Source organism: Artemia sp. Qi Xiang Cuo, chromosome 18 (genome assembly GCF_049724085.1).
Source record: "Artemia sp. Qi Xiang Cuo chromosome 18, ASM4972408v1, whole genome shotgun sequence".
Classification (NCBI taxonomy): domain Eukaryota; kingdom Metazoa; phylum Arthropoda; class Branchiopoda; order Anostraca; family Artemiidae; genus Artemia; species Artemia sp. Qi Xiang Cuo.
In genome coordinates, this window is record NC_142811.1 from 16,846,767 (window position 1) to 16,873,488 (window position 26,722).

Here is a 26,722-nt window from a genome sequence, read left to right on the forward strand (position 1 = left end):
GCACTATTTAGTCTTTACATTGCAATAGTTCTCTCCCATAGGGGCGGATCTAGAGTGTGATTTTAGGGGCACGTACCCCTGCAGAAGGTAGAAAGCTATACTAATTGCAGGGTCAGATGGGTGAAAAATACCGATGGAGAAGCCAAATTTTTATCGGTTCCCCCAAAACATAAATTATGTATCCGGCTCCTGAACTCCCATATCATGTACGTGGCACCGGTCTGAAATTTGATTAAACAGGCCGACTAGTCACCAATTCATCCGTTCTTTTTATGTTTCGCAAAATATTTACCACGCTGGCTCACAAGTTTACCACACTGGCTCAGAAATTCTCTAATCGTTGAAAATTACACAACTGCACATCAAACAGTTCGTGGTAAGGAATTACAATTCAGGATCGATGCGGCTCAATATAAACCAAAGCTGTAAAAATCGGAATTTTGATATTGATGGGTATATCGAAAAGATCGGCTTATAATGTTGATTCCAAATATATAAGATTCATTAAGTTTAGTGTTACTCATCAAAAGCTACGAGCCTGAAAAACTTTGCCAGATTTTTGAAAAAAGGGGAAGACACCCCCTAAAACTCAAGGAATCTTAATGAAAATCAAGCCATCAGATTCAGCGTATCCGAGAACCCTAATACAGAAGTTTCAAGCTTCCATCTACAAAGGTGTCGAAATTTGTATTTTTTGCCAGAAGAAAGACCACGGATTCGTTTTTATTTGTTTGTTGGTTGTTTTTTTTTTGTTTTTTTTCTAGGGGTGAACGCGCCCAACCAATAGTCCTAGAATGTCGAGAAAGGGCTCATTCAAACGGAAATTAAACGTTTTTGTGCCCTTTTTAAGTTAACAAAAATATTGGAGGGCAACTGGCCTCCTCCCACCCACTTTTTTCCTAAAAGCCATCCGATCAAAATTCTGAGATAGCCGTTTTGTTCAGCAAGATTGAAAAGCCCAGTAACTATGTCTTTGAGGATAACATACCCTCCCCCCAACCCTCGAGAAAGGTTTGTAAGTAAAGGATTTGCCCATTGTTTCCGCATAACATTTCTTATTGGGAAGTATACAGAAGTTTTCCGGGCGTGGGGGGGATTTTCTACGGGGATAATTGTCCGTGGGGAAGGAAATTCCCGGGGTGAACTTTCCAAGGGAAATTTTACACTGGGAGAATTTCGCAAGGTTCCTATATATATATTTTTTTTTTATTTTTTTTACTTTCTCTTTGGCAACTCAATTTTACATTTGGAGATATTAAGGGAAATTGTCCTGGGGAAATATTTGCCGGGTTGGAATTGTCTAGAGTATCTTCCCGTAGGTGGGGGGGGGGATTTCCACGGGAAAAATTCTCCATAGGAGAGTGTTCCACAGCATAAATTATCCAGAGGGAATTTTCTGCGAGAGCACCTTTCTACTAGGGGGCGGGCGGGGTGTATTTTAGAGAAGAATTTTCCAAGGATGGTAGTTTCAGGCATGATTATGAAAACAATTAGAAATTGAAGTCTTTTTCAAATAAAAGTGGGCTAAGAAAAAATTATCAGCTGGAATCGTCCGCCAGAAATTTAAATTTATGAGAAGGGAGTTTCATGAGTGGAATAAATTTTCCATGAAGGGTGAGCCAGATTTCCCAGCATTGTATGAGGAGACAGCCCCCTCATACACATAATGCATAATTTTGGTTTTATAGGTTGAGATTTTCAAGTTGGGAGGGTAATTTCCGGAGTTGAGCATACTTGAGCAAATTTTACACGGGGGGAAAAACTTGTGTTTTATTTAATCAAATTAAATAAATTTATTTTCTCAGGACATTACAATTTATAATAACCAAGTAACTTGTCACGAACTAAGCAGCTTTCAGAGTATAAAAAGTATATACTTCAGTATAGAAAGTAATTTTCTATACTGAACGGTTAAGTAAATAGACTAACGTAAAATTCTACAAAACCATCATAATCATTGTCTAAAATCGCAAGCAAACAATTCAAAAATCAAAAATGTGGAATGCAGATTCAAACTCTGATAGAGCATGAAAGTCTTTCAAAGAAAAAAAAATTATAATCTTATTATTTTATTTTTAAATTTTATTAATCATTTTATAATCATCAAAATTTATTTATCATTCATCCAGAAATGCCATTTGTTACTACTATGTTGACTTCCCCGTAACATAATATAAACTTCCGCAATGTAAAATCCTATGTAGAATTCGAGTCTACTTGGCAGTGCCTACATTGCGGATAAATTTGCTCTGTACGAACGTAACGTAAAGTTTGGGTTGTGCTAGTGTGAAAGGTTCTACGGCGTAGTGTGAAGGCACGATTCAACCCATTTCTATGGCGAAAGCTTTCTTTGATTCTTTTATATTTATTTGTGTTGCTCTTTACCTTGTATGTTATGTTTGCGTTGTCAGTTTTTTTTTTTTTTTTTTTTATGTGGATTTTCATGGAAAGATTTTTCAGGAAATAAAAAAAAAAAAAAAAATCTTTTAGGGAAAGATAATTTAAGAATGTTCGTGTTTTATTCTCTGGAAATTTTAGTGGAATTAGCAAATATCTAATAACAAAATACAATAATTCCAGTTCCTAATGCCAAATTTCCTGGAATCATACTACTTTAGCACACACACATAGGAAACCCAGTAGTACAAGAAATTCATGGAAAACACTAGGCCCTATGGCTAGTTTAATGTGAAGTTATCAGATTTGGATGCTGATAAAAAGCAGGTACTTACGATGAGGCGGGGGGATTACTAACATTTCCTGAATTTTTATGCAATATTATTCAAATCATTAATAAATGCAGTTATTTTATAACCCCCCTGAATATAAATGTCTGAATAGATTCCTGAATTTAAGGTTTAATTTTTCTTTTACCAAACCTAAAATTTTCTGAAACTAGGTAAATAATTTTGATGTAAGATTCCCTTATGAACTATAAGACAGTTAGGGCCGGGTTAGTCATCATAAAACAGTTCGGTAAAAAAAAAAAAAATAAGTAAATAAAAAAAAAAATAAAAAAAACGGTTGAAGTCTTAAGGCAAAAGTGGGCTGTTTGTCTTCCACCCTCCCCAAAGCAAAAGCAAAATTAAAATAGATATCAAATTGCACCTTTTGAAGTTATATGCTATGGCTGATTTTTTTTTTTTTTTTTTTTTTTTTTTTTTTTTTAGATGAACAATAGTTATCTCGCTAATGATTCTCTAGCTCCTACTTTTAAGTTCCACATATGTTCTCATTATCATAACTCGGATGATAGCCTTTAAATTTAAGATGTGAATAAACGAAATCGGTTAATCACAAAAGCAATTAATGTTCCGATTCGACCCTCAATCCATTGGAACAGACTTGTTCACTTAAGGGTAATTTTATTGCAAAAATCTCATCCAAAGAAGTTAATATTAAACTATCAATAATTATAAAACACCTACCTTAAAACAAGGCAGAAAATAAACTTGACAGAAAGAAAAATAAACAAAAAAGAAAATTAAAAATACAACTAGAAAAACATAAATAGATAAGAAAAAAAGAAACCACATCTATTAATCAGCCCGAGTTCAATTGAAGGTAATCACCAATCCACAAACTAAGCTTTCTCATGGCGAGTAAAGTACCCATCCCGCAACAAAAAAAGTCTATTACGATCAAACTGAATACTATATATCATAGTCAATTACGCCCTAAATACCGGAAAACAAATGCCAGAAAACTCACATTTTATTACCTCATAATGAGACCTAGCGGGAACTGAAGAAAAACGGAAATACCCATCTTATTTTTCTTACACCTAAAACACAAGCTAAAGGGTGTATACTAGGCATATACACCGAAAATAATTTCGAAAAAGGGGATAAATTTCATAAAAACAGGGAAAAGGTCTACTTTATGTCAAGATTATAACAATATGCCGTAAAAATCATGATACAGGGTCAAGGGCGTGACCAGGATTTTTGTCCAGGGGAAGTAAAAAAAAAAAAAATGCAATCTAGACAAAACTGGGGGAGGGGGTCAAACCCGAAACCCCTCTTGGATACAGCCTTGGACGGTGACACAGAATCAGGTTTTTTTATCTTCTATGGAGCTTCATTTAATTTTTTTTTTTATTTGTTGTTCGGTTCTTTCCCCAGTTTTATATCCGTAATTAAGCCTAGACGAAGGGAGGTTAGAGAGAACCTCCCTCCACGATGTTTTCAACGATCTTACGAGATCTAAAGATCAATGAAACCGATTCTTTTGGCATTCTTCCAGATGAAAACCTATCTTTTAAGTGTCATTGATTTGAAAAAAATGAAGGCATGAATGACCCTGGGTATCCTGAGAAGGGGTACCAATGGGAGGGAACCAATTGCTTCCCCTCCCGACCTAAATTTTGAAAAATCTTTTTTTTTGTATTTTCCTTGGAAAAGCAAAAAAAAAAAGATTGCTCCCCAAGATTTTGAAACTAAACATTCCCCCCCCCCCTCACACACATATTTTAGTGAACGGGTACCCCTGAACCGAAGGAAATCCAAATGTATTTTCCCTCGATTCTATCCTTGTCGTATCTTTTCCATCAGTTAAATGTGTTTTATTACAATTATGTGGATTTTGACTTTTTCTTCACTTCCAAAACTGCCTTCAAAAGTTAATGAAAAGGAAATAAATCTTCCACTGGAAATAAATAGTTCGACAATTGAACAGTTACTTGATCTAGCATAAGTATTAATCGGTATCTTGATTTTTTCGGTTGGTACATTAATATTTAATATTTGTTAACAAACAGTAAGAAGCGACTGGGGCCAATAGTAACCGAAACTCTAAAAAAAGGAATTTTGACAACAATGGATTTATCAAAAGAATTTTTTTATGCTGATTTCAAATATATGAAATTCATTCTGCTTAATGTTGCCCATCGAAATCTACGAGCTTAAGAAAATTTGCCTGATTTTTAGAAAAAAAGCTGAAAACACCTCTAAAAGTCAAGCAATCGTAATGGAGATCCCCCCATTAGCTTCAGAATATCAGAGAAACCTACTGTAGAGGTTTCAAACTCATATCTATAAAAATAGCTCCATTGCTATCCCCCCACCTTCTGTAATTGATGCAACCTTCGACGTTCAGGGGAATACGTGCCTCTTTGCTCCCTGGATCTGCAAACGCTCTGTATTAAATATTTGCCTCCACATTTTTAAGGGGAAGCGAATCATTCTGAGAAAGGGGGATACGAGCTGAAAGCCTCAAAAAGCACATTTTACCCCATAGAAAATATCCTGGTGGTCCCTGATCATCCGGCCTTGGGTAAATTCATATATACTTTTTTTTTAACCACTAATGGGGTTTCCGGCTGAGTTGAGCTGAATTGAGAAGTAAACTAAATGAATTGAAAAAAACATGGACTGCTGGAGAGAAAATATAGCTAAAAACGAATCTAGCGAAACGGCGCATTAAGCGCGGAAAAAAAGCTAAAACAACCGAAAATATCATATATGAGCTATATTGTCTATAAAGTTAAAAATTAAATCGTTTAATTCGCATAATGAAATTCATGAACAAATTACAGACATTTCTATTATACCATACAATACTTAATTCAAAATCGAAATCATAATAACAGTGACTCAGATTTAAGCTTATATTCAACTTAGGACCTATGCATAATGAATACTCAAAGAATACGTGCTCCACTGTTTCTTTAATACCTACGTATAATGGACACTTAAAAAATACGTTTTTTTTACGTAGTATCTTTAATAACACGTAACCAATTCGTAGAACTTAATTTTGATATTTTGAAGAGAAATGAATCTAAGCAACAATGACCAGTAATAATTTGGGATAAACGATAAGATGCATGAGAGTTTGAAGTAGCAGTCAGGTCATTTAGCAGATTGGAAAAACTTTAGTCACCGCGGTGTAAAAATATTTGAACCATATCCAGCATGAGAACTTAAAACAATGTGAAAAAAAAGTGATATGATATCTGATTATGAATGTTTTACATGCCTCTAATTCTCTTGGATATATATACTGTGCATAATCGAACAATTTTCGGAGGCCAGAGCCAAGGGCGTATCCAAGATTTTTTCGGGGGGAGGGGGTATTTTTGTTCGAGGGTACACAAAAAACTTTAAAAATGCATCGATAAACTGTTTATATGCATCTTTGTTGCGCTTTTGCCAATCGATCGAAATTTTCGCGGGGGAGGGGGTCAAGCCCCATAGCCCCACCTGGATACGGCCCTGGCCGGAGCCTTATTCTGTAGCATAGGTCAATACTCAGGACGACTATTTTTAAATAGGCCAGAAATACCCATCTCAATTACCTTTTGAGACATCTAATGACGTGACTTTCCCAGCCAGAAGAATATCATTATGGCTAGCATCTGTTCTTTCATCCCAGAAACGGATCTTTTTATCGAGATGTCCAGAAACAATGGTTCCACCGACAAGCACGGCGATGTCGTTACATCTGGACACTGTGAGCTTTGTGCTTATACCTAAAATGTATAACAAATTGATACTGAAAGAAGAATTATAACAGTGTATTTACTTTCGTTTTCATTCATTCCAAGCGTGACGAGAACAATTTTGAGTATCTTAGCAGAGATGAAAAAGCAGTTAACTGTGTCTTTAGCTTAAGGGTCTGGCCTAAAGATGGATATGGTAGCTTGATTCAAGCTTTTTCAAACCAGTGACAAGGTAATATATGAAGTGTAAAATACTGCGATGATGTAGCTCTTGCATAATCACTAATGAATTGCAAATATTTGACTTCCATGTTTTTTTAAGGTGGTAAAGCGGCAGACATGTGCGAAAAAAGGTTGTTTGCGTACGTAGGCAATTCAAAAACTGCCACAACTAATATTTGCACAGGAGAGTTGCCCACACTGTCACGTTATGTACGCTTCAGAGTGCCACTTACTTCATCTACTTAACGCACTTCCGTCACAAAACGCCGCCTTATGACATGCATGGTACACCTCACGACATACATAAAACACTTCGAGCCACATATGGTTCATGCCACAGAATGTGCATTATTTTTTTAAATTGGGCAGCCCCTCGGTATGTACCCACAATTGCACAACCAAAATTTGAATTGGGGAGGATGGGGTGTCTACAGTTACTGAAAACCATTGAAATTATTATTTAATGACAAACAAAGAGGGCGAAATAAGTAAGTTACGTACATCGTACACCTTAAGATAAATTGACTATTGAGGTTGAAAATCAACTGCGTCGTTCTTATAAGTTTTCATCTACACAAATATTTAAGAATAGGGATTTCAAACCTCTTTGCATGGAAAATATTTGGCCAAAAGTAGTTTCTAACGGGGGCTTTACAACAAGATAATATTTTAGGAAGCAATTCAGGAATGCCTAGGAAATATCTCTCACCCCAAATGAATACAAAATTATAAAAAATTCCATGCTCTTGTGGTAAATTTTATGTGGAAAGAACACAGCATAATTTAGAAAATAGGCTACAGCAACACAAAAATACCATAGATTGCTTGCTAAAACATAATAAAAAACCGGAAACGTTTGAGTCAGCTGTTGCAGATCACGTATATAATTTTCCTCATCACAGTATTTTAATTGATGAGACAAAAATTGTAGATACGTCTGAAGGACTTTTATAAAGTTTCAGAGAAATTATAGAACTAAAGAAGATTATCTATGGGGGTATTAGTATCAATAGAGATGAAGGGGATTTTAGGATAAATTCAATTTATAATAGTTTAATTAAAAAACAGGTAAAATATTCAACCCGTAGTGATTTTAATAATTGTCCCGAAAGTAACACTGGGTTTATTAAAAAAAAAAAATATACATCATCGATTCCCTGAAGCATGCTTGTACGGGAGAAAACCCTCCTAATAAATCAAAAAACCAAACCCCCCCCCCCAAAAAAAAAAATATAATTAGAGCTCAACTTACCGGACCCGAAAACTAACGAACCTCCAAACAACACCCAACAAAATTATAGTAATTATAATCATATTCAGCTGCAACTAAAATGATAACCTTGCGAACAAATGTCAGAATGAGGTAAAAGCTGGGAAAAGTCAACGGATTTGTTGCTAAACTAGCAACCAAAAAAATCCATTCAATTTATAATTCATGAATTGGTTGATTAACCTGTGATATTTAATTAGGGGTTATGGACCTGGGAATAGGTGAGCTTTTTTTGTTTGTTCAAGTAAATATAGTCTTCATTTTTGATACATTCCCATTTATACACTGATTGTAAGAGGAGGGTGAAGCATGATTTCGCTATAGACATTCGCTTTTGTTTCTTGTGTTAAAACGCCAGTGCCGGAAGTGTGTTTAATATATGAGTTTTTTTCTTACTTATCTATTTACATAATTTTTTCTTCTTCGTGTGTTTAATTGCCGTATTTTTTCTGTGTGTTATTTTTTTTTAAAGATTTTTTTCCCCGTTGAGAAAGTTTTTTTATTTTTGTTTCATTGCTTTATTAAAATTAAATAACACTTTAACGATTACAATAACTATTACTTTAAAATTAAATTAATATGAATTAAATAACACTGCAAGAAGCGGGGACGTGCGCAAAGTGAGAGGGGAGTCTCGGGGGCTATCCGCCTCAAAATCTCAAACATTCTTGATTTTCCGAGCACTTATTATTCGGATTATCCAACTATTTGGTTTTTTTATCATTGCCCTCCCCGAAATAAAATTAATGGGTACGTGCCCCTCAGGAAACATCCCAAATTTAAGCATGAATAGGCATTCATCGGAGTCAAAGGAACAGGATATAATCAGAAATCTGAATTACTAGTGAAAAAAAATACGAAATGAACCAGTACGGCAAACTTACGCGAATCATCATGGGTAATTCAGAAGGACCATCTTCATAATTTTGAGTATAACTTTGTTTTAAGACCTTGAAGTCTCCCTTTTGGGGATATTGATTTAAAAAACTTCTTCCACAAGGCAGGTTTTTCAAAGAAAAGTAAAGAGCTCCATTAAGCCAAGAATGAGCAAAAATAAAGTCAAATAATCTTCCAAGCGTAAAACTGACACAAATCAAAAAAACTAACACAAATATCAATAAATAAATGAAACTCAAAACGAACAGAAATTAAATAGATAGCCGAGTCAAACTCAAAACGAGGAAACATTAACATGAGTAGGGCTGATAACCCCTATGCCTTCTCAAGACTAGAACACAATTTGCGCTTTACTAAAAAAAAAATAAAATAAACAAATGACCGTGGATTGTCAGTTAAATTGACATATACTGACATTTATTTGTTAAGGTTTTGATAATTTTTCATTTATGAAACTAGGAAAGATGAAAACATTTCAAACGTACGGTATTTTGTTTTCAGTAAAGCGCAAATTGTGATCAAAACCTCGAAAATACGAGGTTTTGATGGGAAGAGTATTAGTGCTATGTACGAGACTAACACTGCTGCGGTTAAGGTAGGAAATGAGGTTAGCAGCTGGTTTTGTACTAAATCAGGAGTTAAGCAGGGTTGTGTTCTATCCCCCTTTATATGGATTATTTTGACGGCTCTTCTATTAAAGAGTACAGGAAAGGCAATGGGACACCACAGAATCAAATGGAGAGGAAGGAGTCTCCTAAACTTTCATTATGCTGATGATTTAAGCATCCTAGATGAAAGTGTGAGCAAAATGAATGAAGTTTTAGAGGTTTTGCGAGTTCAGGGTGCTAGAATAGGTTTGAAAATTAATGTTAAAAAGACCAAGTCACTAAGGCTAGGAATAAGTGAAGATGAAAAGGTGAAGTTGGGTAATGAAAAGATTGATCAGGTGGACAGCTTAAGTTACTTTGGTAGTATTATTAGTAAAGATGGTTGCCCCCCCCCCCCGAAATTTGTTACCGAGTCGAAAATTAGTCTAAAGAATACATGTAAAGACAAAACCTTACCAGAAAAAAATATGCTCCCTAACTAAATCCTATTGCATTTTGTGGGTAAACGGTTCTGATCAACCGTAGGTAACCCCATGTTCACCTGACCTTGCATAGTAAATTAGGGTTAATATGCGCTATTATCCTATTGCATTTTGTGGCATACAAAAATCCTATTGCAATTTTGTGGGTAAACGGCTGTGATCAGCTTACGCAATTAGGTAACCCCATGTTTGCCTTATTATGCAACGTCAGACCTTGCATAGTAAATTAGGATTAACGGGGGCTCGAGGTAAATGTTATAAGAAAGTGCAAGATAGTCAGTTGAGTTCAGTTCAATTTCGGACTTGAAGAAGAGAAGAGCGATTTTCAACATGAAGAGGAAGCGTGACATTACGTCGTTTTTCGACATTGTCTTCGCTTCAGGCATGTGACGCCACCTTTTTTCCAAATGTTTCTCTTCTTCTGGCTGTTCTTGCGACGTTACCTGTTAGCACTGCTACTCCGGAAAGAAGTTTCTCAACGCTCAGAAGGCTCAAAACCTGGCTGAGAAATTCAACAGGAGAGGAACGATTTAGTGGCTTAGCCCTCCTTGCAGTCCATAGGGACGTTGACATCTGCCCTGACAAGGTCATCGACATTTTTGCAGAGAAGAAAAATCGTTGCCTGGATTTCATTTTATAGATATTCGCCCTTACTTTTAGCTAAAAAATATATAGACTACTTCTACTGTTTTGCTTCTTTTTGCGTTAACTGTTTTTGCTGTCTCCAAAAAAAAAAAATAAACTTGTAGTATTTAACTGTATGTAAATACTTGTCTTGTTTTGCGTTACTAAAAAAAAAAAAAAAAAAAAAAAAAAAAAAAAAAAAAAAAAAAAAAAAAGCCCCTTAAAGATACGAAAGACGAAAGTATGCCTAGTGGACGCGTCCTCGTTCGCAAGGGGTGGACTAACGGTCTCGAACTAACGTAATGTTGCTTGAGGATGTTTGACAAAGTCCACGGGAAAAAATCGGGTAACCCCCCCCCCCCTCCCGAACAAAAATTCTGGATACGGCGTTGGTTGGAGCAGTGAAGATGTCAAAAGTAGAATAGCTGAGGCACAGGGTGTTTTTTCACAGTTAAAAAAAAGTTTGGAAGAATAAGAAGATAGGTCTGCAAACCAAGATTAGAATATTAGAAGCTAAGTGATGACAGTGGTTAAATATGGCTCTGAAGCATGGGCGCTCCGAAAAGCGGCTGAAGATTTGCTAGATGTTTTCCAGAGAAATTGTTTAAGGATTGTTCTGGGTACCCGGCTGACTGACCGTATTTCAAACAATAAGCTATACGAAAAATGTTGTTCAATACCGCTCTCTAGGGCTATAATGAAAGAAAGGTTGAGGTGCCTAGGGCACGTTGTGCGGATGAAGGATGACAGAGTTCCGAAGAATGTTCTTTTCGGCCAACCGTCTAGGGCTAAACGGAAAGCAGGTCGTCCTCGTCTGGGGTGGGAGGACGTAATAAAGAAAGATTTAAAGGAAATGGGAACTTCGTGGGAGGGCGTAAAAAGGGAGGATTTGAATAGATTGGGATAGAGGAGGAGCGTGCGTAACTGTGTTGGCCTCAGGCGGCTAGGTGCTGCGGTGAGTTGTCAGTAGTAGTAGTAGTAGTAATAGCGGTTATCCACCCTCAGATCACTCTGAATCTTAAAAAAGGCACTAGAACTTCTGATTACCAATCTAACGAGCCCCCTTCGAATTTTATACGATTACCCTTTCTATATATACCTTATGTGCCCCCAGAGCTTAACTTACTTTACCCTGAGGGCTGTGGAGGGGGTTTTAATCCTCGAAGCCAAAATTCCCAGTCCTTTCGATTACGTTGAACAAAATGGCTATCTCAAAATTTTGATTGTATGTGTTTGGGGAAAAGGTGGGCGAGAGAGGGAGAGTTAGTAGCCCTCCAATCACTTTCTACTAATAAAAAAGACACTGGCCCTTTCAATTTCCAATCTACTGAGCTGTTTTCGAAGTTTCTATGACAACAAATGGCCATCTCAAAATTAAAATCAGATGCATTTCGGGAAAACCCGCGGTTTGTGTGTGTGTGGGGGAGGGGGTGAGTGGTATCCACCCTCCGATCACTCTGAATCTTAAAAAGAGCACTAGAACTTCTGATTACCAATCCAATGTGCCCCCTCCAAATGCTATGCGATCACCCTTTCTACATATACCTTATATAACCCCATACTTACAGCCCACTACATCCCTTAACATAACCTACAGCCCTTGCCTTGAGGGCTGTGAGGGGTTTTCATTCTCAAAAACAATTTTCAGACCTTCAAATTATGTTAAATTAAACGGCTATCTCAAAATTTTTATTGAATGTATTTGGGGAAATGGTGGGCGTTGGGTTAGTTGCCGTCAAATGAGTTTCAAATATTAAAAACTGTACTAATCCTTTCAATTTATAATCGATTGCGCTGTTCTCGAAGTTTCTATGACAACAAATGGCCATCTCAAAATTTCTATCAGACGCATTTCGGGAAAATACGAGATGTAGGGGAGGGGGGTATCCAGCCTCTGATCACTTTGAATCTTAAAAAGGACATTAGAACTTCCTGATTAACAATCCAATAAGCCCCCCCCCCCCGAATTTTCTACGATCGTCCTTTCTATATATATACCTTATATGCCCCAAGGGCATAACTTACAACCCTTGCCCAGAGGGCTCTGGGGGGGGGGGGTTGTCATCCTCAGACATAATTTCTGGACCTTTTAATTATGTTGAACAAAACGGATATTTAAAAATTTGGATTGGATTGGGGAAATGGTGGGCGTGGAAGGGGGTTAATTCCCCTCCAATCACTTTCGACTATTAAAGAGGCCACTAGCCCTTTCAATTCTCAATCGAATGAGCTCTTTTCGAAGTTTCTAAGACAACAAATGGCCATGTCAAAATTTCTATCAGATGCATTTCGGGAAAATATGAGGCGTGGGGGGATATCCACCCTCCGATCACTCTGAATCTTAAAAAGGGCACTGGAACTTTTGACTACCAGTCCAATGATCTCCCACTGAAGTTTATACAATCACCCATTCTGCATATAGAATACCTTATATGCCCCAGGGCATAACTTAAAACCCTTGCCCTGGGGGCTGTAGGAGGGTCGTCAACCCCATAGACATAATTTCCCAACCTTTCAACTAGCAAAAAGGCTATCTCAAAATCTTGATTGGATGTGTTTGAGGAAATGGTGGGCGTGGGAGGGGGTTCATTGCCCTTTCAATAGGGAACTAGCCCTTTCAATTTTCAATCGAATGAGCTCTTTTTGAAGTTTCTATGACAAAGGATAGCTATCTCAAATTTATATCAGATGCATTCGGGAATATACGAGGTTTGTGGGGGGAGGGTATCCATCCTCCGATCACTCTGAGTCTCAAATATACATATATATATATATATATATATATATAATATATATATATATATATATATATATATATATATATATATATATATATATATATATATATATATATATATATATATATATATATATATATATATATATATATATATATATATATATATATATATATATATATATATATATATATATATATATATATATATATATATATATATATATATATATATATATATATATATATATATATATATATATATATATATATATATATATATATATATAATACATTGCGCCCATATCGTTTTTTACTTAGGCAGCGCTATTGCGCTGCCTATGATTAGTCTTTGAAGCGCAACATACAATAACTAATATTACAACTAACAACTCACTGCAGTAACAAGCCACCTGAGGCCAATACAGCTACGCACGCTCCTCCTACATGCCAATATATTCAAAACCTCCCTCTTTACACCCTTCCAAGAAGTTCCCATTTCCCTTAAATTTTTTCTAACGATATCCTCCCACCCCACTCTGTGACGACCTGCTTTTTCCTTGGCAAAAAACCAACAGAGAGAAAAAATTCAATGAAAAAAAAATGACCAACGAGACTGAGATGGTTGGCCCTAGATGGTTTACCGACAACCACAATCTTTGGCAATCTGTCATCCTTATGTTTTCGTAATCCGAGGATCAGCTGACAATCACGTATATTTCAGAAAACAGTTGCAACCAAGAACAACACATATCCTGGCTGACACAAGCAGGGCCATATCCAGGATTTTTTTCGGGGGGGGGGAGGGGGGTACTAAAGGATTTTTAGGGGGGTTTATAACAAAACTTAAAAACGCATAAAAATTTGTGGTACTGGTTGAAAAAGTGGGAAACACGCGATAAGTGAAATTTCGTTAATGCTAATTAAATAAAACAAAATAGGATGAAGATATAATAGTTTAGAAAAAAATTTCAGCTATAACTTGGGTACCTTTTTTTCCCCTAAACCCCAAAAAACGATAGTTTAAATATTGTAGACGCAGTGACAAACCACGGTTTCCGATCCAATTGTCTATTCAAAGAAACCCGTTCTTAAGCATCTTCCTTACATAATATATCGCGTGTTTACCGCTTTCTTAACCCTTTCAGACCTGAACCAAGAAGGAGTTGCGTAAAAATTCTGAAAATAGCAGAGAGTGATCCTGGAGGTTCAACTAGAACATATTTATTTTTAAAAAAAATTTATTTCATTCCAAATCCAAACTGTGAATGGTTACCATATGGTCACGTCAGGTATATACAGATACTATCTGAGGTGAAAATTTGTGAGACAGTTGCGATCTGAGTTCAAACACAGTCGAACTTTGCACTTCGAACACATGATTCGACTGTTTCCACCCCTAACGCATTTCTCATAGCGACACCCTCCCTTTTCAGTCGTATCTGGAAAATGAGAGGTCTGGTCAAACCTCATTGATTCCGAAGACATCCCGTCTCGCGAGGTAGACGTATTGTGCTTCGTCACTAATAAGGATGGTCTTCCAACCCAAGAACTTTGAGATATGCCAGTATGAACCAACCCACGAGCAATGTCCATTTTGAAGTACAGTAGAAACATATGCTGAACATTGGTCTGCTTAAACTGTCGGCGGTGTATCAGCCAGGCGTTGTTCACAGCCATGTCAAAGAAGTAGTACACAATCCTCATATACCATTTCTTCGAGCGAATGTCAGTCCTGTAAAGCTCCAGGAACATGCCAGCAAGATCTACGCCCCCATTGATTTGTTGTAGTCACGGACGATTCGGGGGCGATCAACTTCGACGTATTTCCGTGTTGTGCCATCCCATCCCTGACACTTATCAATTGGGGTGACTGCACAGTATGACGAAGCCAAATGGACTGGTTTGTTGTCTTACCATTTTACTACCGATACTTCTGAATGTCTTTCAAAGCGGAAGTCCACTGACCCTCGTCCATTCTTCTTCATGTTGGCGTCGGTATCTAGAACAGCGCCCCTCATTCTGTTGCCTGCGTATCGTACCACATGACTCGATGCCAAATTCAACCCGAAGCTTGTGAATGAGATCGATGCCAGTATAGAAGTTATCAAAGAACAGCTTGAAGTTCATGAACCTTGGCAGATTTTCTACAAGCCGAAGGACAACGCCAGTACCTTGGCCAAGTTCAGAAATTTCAACAGATCCTTTTCCTGTATATATCTCAATGTCACACACTAGTCCTCTGATGCCGGCTCTCGTGGAAACATTTACAACCCACGAGTGGGTCTTGTCCTTCAAGTGCTATCGAACTCTAATTCTTCCTTATAACGAGATCATCTGTGAGTCAATACTTTCGATCTCTTCAGGGTCTATTTTTTTCAGATTATCCCTGAATGTGTCGTACAGGGTTTTGATCTTGAACAGTTTATCGTAACCAGCCTCCTATTTTAGTATTATTAATGTGTCAAGGCAAATGTAGAAGAAAGATCTCAAGATGATGAACCTATATCTACTCATGGTATCAGCCACCAAGGACTATCGTATTCCATTCTCCCAGTACATTCTCACAGCCGGAAGTTTGAGAATGCTCATAAGCATTTGAACTCCAAGAAATTTGTGCAGCTCTTCAAGAGAAAGTTTCAGAACAAGATTTTTCTTTCTCATGGTATTCAGGTTCGTTTGGTCCACAATGTTTGAAAGAATGTCTTCTGTGATTAACATTCGGAAGAGATAATGGGGCGTTTGTACCTCTTCATAGTGTGGCATAGAACCCTTCCAGGTAATATCTCGAGGTTTGGGCTCTGTTTTTATCCAGTTGTATTGCTTTGCCTCCTTTGCTACCTTCTTTTTTGCTACTGGTTTTGCCGTGACCTGAGGAGCATCAGTTGGAGTTACTAGACCGGCCACTGCTTGGGAAGGAGCATTTTTCTTAGCTATTGTAAGGACAAAGGGTTCAGCAGGTGCAATAACTGTTGCTGACTGCATTGCAGAAGAAGTTGCCACTGGTGCTGATGATGTGCTTGAAGAACTGTTTGACGCTGCTGTGTCATTCAAGCCTGGAAGAGGCAAATTGAATTGATCCGTGTCATTGCCATTGTCTAACTAGAACCTGCCGAGCATTGATAAAGGTATGTCGTCTGTGTGGTCAATATCCTCTTCATCACTTCTGTCTTCATTGCCATAACAGTTGAGAGAACGTAGAGTTGAAATTCTTGATCTGGATTGTCTGGTGCCCAGTTTGGGTCATCGACGTCGGACGAGATATCGAGATCTGAATCACAATCAGGTATGAATAAAAGCCTTACTGCTTCTTCTGCAGTCATTTTCTTGGTAGCTCTTCTACTTCTTTCCTTGATCAGTCTCTCTTCCAAGGGCTTAGGACCATGACCTCTCATGGAGTCAAAGCTCGTGCTTGGGCCAGCTGAAATGAAATTCAAGGTAAGTGCATCACTTAATAATAATAATATAATGCAATAAAATAGGCCATTGGCCTCTACACTTGCTTGAGGCATCACACAAAATAGCTCTTTTACCCTTGTTACCAGTAAAAAGGAGGAATATAAAGAAAATGTGCCTATTCCCGATCATAAAAAGGACTTGCTGCCTCAATTGCTGTACAAATCTGCCTAGGTGTGGTTTGGCAATGAATGCCTGACGTGACTATTTGGTAACCGATCGTTAGCAACCTTGTTTGGGGCTAAACTACAGCTAAGAATTAGACTAGTGATATCTCATTCGAAAGATCGCATTCTTAGCTACAAAATAATATCATAATCAGGCTCTGAACTTACCAGAAACATCCAGGTCATCGAGGTCAAAATCTGCACCTTTCCGCTTTTTCGACATTTTATGTTTTGTCTAAACTAGGACGGTCACTTGACCACTCGGGTAAAGTCTTGAGGGATAATAGATTCAAACGCGATACAGCCAAGCAAGCGCTATCTAGTGGAAAATAAATCACGGTTGTAACTTTGTCGAGTCGAGAGAAAAAAAAATAGGGGTCGAGGGGTATCCGTATGGTGACCACAGGCATGAAAGGGTTAACCAGCACCAAATTTGTTTATATTCATTTTTGTAATGTTTTTTCAAGTCGGACAAACATTTTAGGGAGGTATAATCCTATCTTTTGCGAAATTTTGTGAAATTTCCTGAAACTTTGTCTCAAGTAAGCATGGGAAAAATTTCATGAGGAAACATTTCACGATCTTCAGGCGAAGGAGCAAACCAAATCATGGACGCTAATTTTGACAAAGTGTTAGATCCTATTTTTCACTGTCATTCCCACAGTAGACAGAATATACCAGTAAGCTTATCACAGATCATTTCTGGTCTTCGTTCACAAAAAGCTCCTCCCACTTATTTCTGCATTAGCGGGAATGCGGGTTAGTCTGTTTCCGTCTGTTTCGATTGCTTCAATGCACTTTGATGGAAACAGACGGAAACAGACTAACCTGCATTCCCGCTAATCTGACTTCGCCTATGTTTATATCTGCAAAAACGTTCTCCGGAGCACTCGCACCCCGGTCCGGGTTTTTATAATGGGTGAGATAGAGAATGATCATACTGGTATATTCTGTCTACTGTGGTCATTCCAAAGGACAAATCGGACATTTTCAAACTTATGAGGTTATTGCCAAAAACAGTTTGCTAAAAGACATTGGCAAAGATTGTGCTTTTTGATCATTATTCTAGGGGCCAAAAGAAAAGGGCCCGAACGGGATGGGAAGAGAAAATCAGGAACGATTTAAAGGAAACTGGAACTACACGGGAGGAGGTAAAGAGTGAAATTTGGGGGGATTTTTTTTTTGGGGGGGGGTGTATCTTAATATTTATTAAGAAAGGGGAAAGGGGCTGAGACCCAGAGACAAGCAAATATGTAGACCAAATCCTTTGTACAATCCTAATTTCAAAAAGGCATGCCGATCTTTTTAATTAAATTCGTGTATGAAGCCTTAGTTCGAAAACGATCATTTGCAAAATTTTGAGGTCCTTTCTCTGGGGACTGTGCGTTTCAGTTAGGCTCTAGGGGTGTATTTTTGAAGTTTGATGGGCCAAAACGAGGGTTCAAACAAGGACTCGGATTGCATAATTTGCAATCGAATTAGCCTTCCCCTAGCTTTCTATGGTAATCTGTTTTACATGTTTTGACCGTATAAAGTAAAGTGGCAACGCTGGTGATAACACGTGCTATTTATTCTAAGTGAAATAAACTTGATTTTTGTGGCAAACGCTATCGATTTTGACAGACTTTGGTATCAATCGGCTGGAAAATAATCAGTGAATCGACTGCGATTAAAACAAGACTCAAAACCTCTGTCTCTTTTCTGGTCCTTCATAGCTATAAAAACACGACGGAAATAAATTTTAATCTGAGCAGTGTTGCCGGAGATTGACTGTTGCGTTGGCGGAGTTGTGCCCGAAATTCGTAGTGCAGTGTTGCCACCTCGTGTGCTGATTCAAAATTAGCCAAAAAAGCAAAAAAAAATTTGTGACGAATATGAGCACAGTATCAAAACGTCCTCGTCAGTCTCCCAAAAAAGGTGTAGATAAATGCTCAGCATGTGGATTAGGACTGTAAGAAGACAGAAAAGCCGTCCTTTGTGACGGTTGTGAACTGTGGTTGTGCGTCACATGTCTCGACATGTCTGATCCCAAATATGAACTATTTACTTGAATGAGTCACCGTTCGGGATCCATTTGGTACTGCCCTAGGTGAAAACATAGTGATAAGCATATCACACCTGAAATAATTCCTGAAATAGTGATTGATTCCCTTGCTACGTTCTAATCAGATTTATAGAACGAACTTGAGACAAAATTCCAGTCACTGTTGAAACCTCTCGCTGAACAGATTTCCCTAAGAGATCAGAAAATAGCTTCTAAATGTTCCCAAGCTGATTTAAAACAACAGGTTACCACCGTAGTGTCAGTCGAAGTTTCTAAGGCTAAACAATGCTTGTTCGATGAAATTTTCGGTAAAATTGACAGAGACTTGCAGAGCCGAGTTCCAGTGCAGGATACTGACCAGGTTCAGCGTGAGCTTGGAGACATTGCACAACAACAGAAGAATTTAATTTTATTTGGCCCAGAAGAAGACGTTGCAGTGAACCAAAAGTTGCAGAATCAGGTGGACTTAAAGTTTATCAACGAAGAACTCTTGTGCGATTGCCCTGTGAAATGTTCCTTTTCTGTGAGATTGGGTTGTAAACAAGTTAATAGAAGTAGGCCAATAAAAATGATATTCAAATCCCCGCTCGATCACGATTTGGCCGCCTTCTTCTTAGTGAGTAAACAAGATGCTCTTAAAACTAAAATACCAAATTTTCGAGTTTCTCATGAAAAAAGTGAAGCAGAGTTAATCGATAAAGAAGAAGTATGATGTTCTAAAAAAAGAGCTGAATGAGAAAATTGCAGCCGGAGAGAGCGGTTGGAAGATCAAGACACGCAAAAACGGACCGGAATTAGTTCACGAGGAGCCTTTTCGTCGCCAAGCTGGATTTGAGATGTCCGAGTGAAAATCTGCAAGTGATTTATACTAATGCTGACTGTTTGTCTACTAAATGGGAAGAATTTAGTGAGTTAACGCGGGTCTATGTGCCACATGTGGTTGTTGTAACTGAAGTTTTGCCAAAACATTGTAATGACCCATTAGCTTACTTTCAGCATCTAACTGATTATAGTTTAGTGTTTAATAAATAAGTATAACGAGGGATATGCATTTATGATCATACATCTGTTAAGTTCAGTGAGATTGTTAACCCCATTTTTGATTTGGTTTCTGAGTGCCTTGTAGTTGATATTAAGTTAACTTCGCTGAATAATTATCTACGTCTTGCTGCTTTTTAGAGGAGCCCAACACTTGGTCCATCTAGTTGTGTAAATGATGCCAATATTTTGAATTGTTTGACTTATCTTGTGAAAAATAGTCACAAATTACTTGTGGTGGGTGATTTCAACCTCCCTAATATTGATTGGCAGACGCTGAGCACAAGTCAACCAGGTGAGTCGTATGAACAGACTTTTTTAGATAGACTTGATGATTTGTTTTTGCACCAACATGTAAATAGCCCCACGCGGATTCTATTCCCTCAATATTGGATTTAATAATTGCGAAACATGTTGATGATATTTTAGGCTTGGAAATGTTTTCTCCACTAGGAAAAAGTGACCATTCTGTAATTCAAATTACTATGAATACATTTGTCCAGCGAGAAAATACTGATTCTCGTAGGTATGATTATGCTAGGGCTGATTATCAGTCAATGAGGGAATTCCTTGTGTCTTTGAATATCACGGATGAGCTGCAGAAAGGAAAAGTGGCGCCTGATGTTGCATTTGAATTTTTTAAACAGGCATTGATAGAATGTAGGGATAGATTTGTTCCTTTGATTAAAAAATATTCTGGCCAAAGGAAGAGACCAAAACTACCTAGACATATACTCAAGTCAATCCAGGAAAAAAAATCATCTTTGGAGATCTTACACTAAACTAAAAATTGAACAAAAGATTTCGCAAAAACCAAGTTCTATGAATCAGGATGATCACACGTGGTCATTGTATAAACGTGCTAGGAACAGGGCCACAAAGTTGTTAAGAGCGAATAGGGAAGTAGTGGAACCACACATTATTCAGTCGAGCAAAACTTGCTCAAAGCAGTTTTGGAAATATGTAAATAGAAACAAGCCTAACTTTTCACCGAGTAACTGCACATTCATGCATCTGGTTACACAACAAAAAATTGATGACGATTTTGATAAAGCATGCATATTTAATGAAACTTTTGCATCAGTTTTTGTTACACCTAACCAGACACATCATGACCAAGATTTAGTTCAGGGAATACAAAGTGGGACTTTATCATGTAATGATATAGACTTTAGTGTTGCAGAGGTTCATCAAATACTTAAAAAGCTTGATACATCCAAGTCCCCAGATATAGATGGATTTCCTAACACTACGATAATACAGATTGCTGATGTAATTGCACAACCGCTTACGTTTCTGTACAATCAGTCCTTGGCGACAGGTTCCTGTCCCTCAGGTTGGAAGAAAGCAATGGTTAAACCCCTACACAAAGCCGGTCTAAAATCAGATTTTAAAAATTACCGTCCGATCTCCCTCACATCTATATTTTGCCGGGTTATGGAAAAGCTGATTGTTGCAAGAATCCAAACTTATTTTGATGAAAATAATCTTTGGAATCCTGCCCAGCATGGTTTTCGTAAGAGAAGGTCTTGCAACACTCAACTTATGGAAGTTATTGTTGATTTTCAGCATTATGCTGATCTTGGTATACAGTTTGATTGCATTTAGATAGACTTCGCCAAAGCTTTTGACAAAGTTTCAATGTCACAACTAGTTGAAAAATGTCGACTCTATAATATTGGTGTAAGAACTGTTGATTGGATTACTGATTATTTGCGTGGTAGGTCTCAACAGGTAGTTGTCGGTGAAGCAGCATCTCAATAAATTGTATGTCCTGAGTGGGGTACCCCAGGGTAGTTGCTTGGGCCCTATACTCTTCTGTATTTTCATCAATGATTCACCATCTTGTGTTCGTCATTCGTCAGTGAAGTTGTTTGCTGATGATGCTAACATTTACCGACCAATAGTAACTACCGATGATGAGCCTATGCTTCAAGAAGATCTTGATTCAATAACACGATGGTGCGAATCTAATTCGATGTTTGTAAATGCATCAAAATGTGCAGTGCTTCATTACGGGAATAAAAATCAGCCCAGCCGTGCATACTCCCTATCTGGCTCACAGATACCGTCAGAAGAATTTGTAAGCGACCTCGGTGTTCACTTTGATACACATTTAAAATTTGATAGACATGTTTTGACTGTAGAAAGAAATGCAAGTTACTAATTCCTCACCTTAAAACGGAATTTCAGGAAGTTTAATCTTAAGAATTTTATATTACTTTATAAATAATTTGTTTGGCCACTTGTTGAATATAATACTTCTGCTTGGTTTCTTCTGAATGTAACAGACAAGTACCGAGTTGAAAAGATTCAGAAGCGGGCGACAAGAATGATCCCTTATTTGAAACACCTTCCTTACGCACAAGGACTAACTAGGCTCCAACTTCCTTCTATGAATTTTCGATGTTGCCGTACTGACATCATAAAGACAATCAAAATAATCAAAGGCATGGATAATATTGAGGTAGGGAAATTTTTCGAATTCAGCCACTACCACTTGACACGACAGCATCCTTATTTACCCACCAGGAACCCACAGGAAAATCGGACACAATTCATTTGTTAATAGGGTCACAGACTCTTGGAATAATTTACCGCCAGAAGTTGTTGAAGCCGGATCAGTTGAATCGTTTAAGAATATGTTGGTTGATAGCCAGTTTTACACAAGTGCCTTTTCAGTTTAGACCTTTGTGTTGCCTTTCATTTTATTATATATTGTATTAGTACGACAAGCTTTTAAGCTTACCGTTATGTGGATTAATAAATAAATAAATAAAAGTATAATACATTAGATACAAACAGCCCTTTACTAAGTCTTTGCTGACTCGTAGATTATGATATTAGCAAAGATATTGGATATTTTAGTAGAGTTTCACTAGTAATCTAAAAGACGTTTTCATAAAAATAAGTTAAGGCGAATCTCCTTAGATTTGAACTAATGCTATTTTCCTATCTTAAACAATGTTCAATGTGTCACTCAGGAATTAGTATTGGTACTTATCTGTTAGCAAGTATACACTCAAGAATTTGAATCTACAGGTATATGGTGAGATACTTTGGAGATAGATGGGATATATATAATATGGGCTGTACATTTGCACATTAGAGGGGGGGGGGGGTAAGTATAGCGGGGGTGCATGCAAAATGAAATAACCAATAGGCCAACTAAATATTTATTCGAACATAGCTACAATGTAGGTTTTCACTGATCTGAAACCAATTATCTCCGTATACAAACAGCAATAAATAGGCTATTGTCTGATTTTATAGATCCAAATTCTCGAGTGTGTACTGGCTAACAGATAAGTACCTTAGTATCTTTTAGTTATAAATTACATGTTTAACTCATAAACATGACCGAAAATAAAACGTTTTCACAAAACGAGTACAGTTGATGTGGTCTTTTTCTAAACTATATAAATAAACCGGATTTGTCCCTGCAACACGTTTAATTATGACTATTTATAAGATTATCGGTCAATGGACCTGAAACAGCTTGAGACTTGACATATGGTTAATAATGGTATAATGTTCACTCATTATGGTTCTCATTGCTTAGAATAATCGAGCAGATTAGACATTTTCAGGACACGACAACCATAGTAGGCTAATTTAACGCTAATTTAGGCTATTTAAGCCAGAATCATTAGTTCCCATATTTTTGAAGAATTAGAAAGTCTTAAAAAATTTCGCATTATTCCTATCTTTGCTTTTAATACCTTGGGACCGAGCTTCAATTGATGAAAAGAAAGGCAGTTTTTTTCATATCTTTCGCAAAACGACTTTTATTTCATCTTATTTCATTCGTTGTAGAAAGTAAAGCCATTAAGGTATTGGCCGTCTGGGATTTTGTGACGCCATTCATACGAAATATAATTTTCCAAAATTAATTAGGCCCTAAATAAATTTTCCTAAAATCAAGACCTATCTAGTTCATTATTTCACACCGAAAAACGAACAATCATCTTATTACAAATAATCTTATTAAACGAACAATAGTCACCGAACAAAGGTCGGTATATTAATTATTATTGTAATTTATTAATGTAATTTTAAATGAATGTGCATTGTCAGTTTAATATACATATAATGATATTTAGTAATCAAAATGTTAATATTATTTGATTTATTAAAGTTATAAAAGTAAAAACATTTATATTTTTTCAGTAAAGTGCAAATTATGTTCTGGCCTTGGGAAGCCATAGGGGTTTTGAGCCCAACTTATGTTAATTTCTGCTCGTTTTGAGTTTGACTCGGTTATTTATTGTAATCTCTGTTCGTTTTGGGTTTCATTTATTTATCGATGCTGATTTGTGGTAGTTTCCCGCTTGGTAGATTATTTGATTTCATTTTTGCTCATTTTTTGTTTAATTGAGTTCTTTACTTTTCTTTGAAAAAATTATTTTGCGGAAAAAGTTTTTTAATTAATCTAGAAAAGAGCTGGAGCTAGTATAGAAATATATCTATAGAAATGAATTAAATTTTTTTTCTTTTTTTGCACAGTGAGCAGAGCACACTGAAGTTGAAGTAGCCTTAGAAACTTTGACTTGAACCTTCATAACTTGACCACTTCTTTCAGAAAAGAATTTTGGAGGTTTATTCCATGTTGATAAGAAAAGAGGGTAAAGGTGCAGTTTAGTTCCCCCTGTAGTGTAGGACGCACGAGCCCTATAGTAAAGGTGCAGGTTAGTTCTCCTTTATAAAAACAACTTATTTCGGCAGATGCAAAGAAGAGGCTCATTTCCGGCATTATGTAGCATCCTAAGATCCAATGCTAGAATCAGATCCCGCGAGTGGCAGTTTACGTTCGTCAAGCTCTGGCTGTACCGGCCACAAGTGCCCCAGGTAAACGGCTTTTTAGCACGACAGGACTGATAGTGACTACAAAAAGATCAATGGCTCCAAGCAGAGTGAACATACTCGCTTTTGTTACATCAATTGTAACTGAAGTGATGTAACCGCTGATTTAAAATTGTTGTTGTTGTTAAGCCATGGTATCTGACTTGTACACAGTGTTTTTTTTTTATGTTGTTATTTGTTTTTTTTTCACTTTCTTTTCTTATGTATTTGATGAATAGGAGATTTTTGAACTTCAAACTTTGAAGTTATACAAACATTAGCCCAAATCATTAACAAGAAGAAAATGACTAAATACGGGATTTTATAGGAACAATGCGATGTTAAACATAAACACAACATAGGTTTCCCTGGGTCTAGTGGCTAAAAATGAGAATTCTACTTGGTCTGATCGACGGTGAACTTAAACACTTTCCGCACGGCCCAACAAATTCCTGTTTTGTCATATTGTTCTTGTATGTTTATTATTATTATTTTTTTATTTTTTATAAACAAAATTTTTAAATTAAAAAAAATTCTTTTGTTGGGAATTTTTATTATTATTTGTAATCAGAAAAATCGGCACGCCGTGGCGCACCACCTCCGATACTAAGTCACACATTCGCCGCCGTCATGTCAGTAGAGGTGACCCTAAAGCCCCCACGAGGACAATACCCCTTCGAATCCCGATCCGGACACTTTTTTTTAAAACTCCCACGACTCACCCCTGCTGCCACCTACAACTTTTTTGCACCCCAAATAAGGGCATAGCCTCCCTAGGGAGAATGATTGCGTAATCGGTCAATGACCTCTTTTTTCCAAGGTCGATTTATTTGATGTTTCTATGTGTAATAACTCCGGGGCGAAGGTTGCACAGGCGCATTGAATTCTAACGGGAAACAATGTTATTGATCTAGGACCCGAGGGGGAAGTGAATTTCCGAGAACTTGATTGCGTAATCGTTCGTGAATGTCATGGTGTCCAGAAATAGTATTTGTTGTTGTTGCTCTCGAGCCAAATGTTATGACTTTCCCGGAAACAGTTAGATCACGTGTGTCCTTCTCAGCCAATCAGCGAGTCGGATGCATCCTCCTTCTCAACCAATCAGAGGGCGGAAATATTAGAAAAAGAGGATTGCAGGTTGGGCTAGTGTAGATTTTTAGTTTATTATTTTATTACCTATTTAGTTTAGATTTTTAGTTTATTCTAAGTTTATTTATTACCTTTATTTTGGTTTAGTTTAGATTTTAGTTTAGTTTAATGTTTAGTTTAGTGTTATAATTTATATTTTGTTTAGTTTTAGTTTACTTTTAGTTTAGTTTAGATTAGAGTTTTAGTTTAGCTACAGTTTGCTAAAGAGTTTTAGTTAGAGTTTTAATTTAGTAGCTTAGTTTGGTTTTAGTTTAGTTTTAGATTAGTGTTTAGTTTTAGTTTAGAGTTTTATTTAGTTTAGTTTAGTTTTAGATTAGTGTTTAGTTTTAGTTTAGAGTTTTAGTTTAGTTTTATATTAGTGTTTAGTTTTAGTTTAGAGTTTTAGATAGTTTAGTTTTAGTTTAGTCTAGATTTTTAGTTTTAGTTTTATTTTAGTTTAGTTTAGATTAGAGTTTTAGTTTAGCTAAAGTTTGCTTAATAGTTTTAGTTAGAGTTTTAATTTAGTAGCTTAGTTTGGTTTTAGTTTAGTTTTAGATTATTGTTTAGTTTTAGTTTAGAGTTTTATTTAGTTTAGTTTAGTTTTCGATTAGTGTTTAGTTTTAGTTAGAGTTATAGTTTAGTTTAGTTTTAGATTAGTGTTTAGTTTTAGTTTAGAGTTTTATTTAGTTTATTTTATTTATAGTTTATTCTGTATTTTTAGTTTTAGTTTAATTTTAGTTTAGTTTAGATTAGAGTTGTAGTTTA

The 26,722-nt window shown here is 36.7% G+C and overlaps 1 protein-coding gene across 1 annotated transcript in view; it reads right to left on the bottom strand.

Annotated features, from left to right (window-relative positions):
- Window positions 1–26,722, bottom strand: part of Atg16 (Autophagy-related 16) — a 274,634-nt gene that overhangs the window by 41,995 nt on the left and 205,917 nt on the right. Inside the window, exon 8 of the mRNA XM_089104133.1 lies at window positions 6,299–6,472. Within this exon, the coding sequence (XP_088960259.1) occupies window positions 6,299–6,472 (174 nt within the window). The remainder of the gene's footprint in view (window positions 1–6,298; window positions 6,473–26,722) is intronic.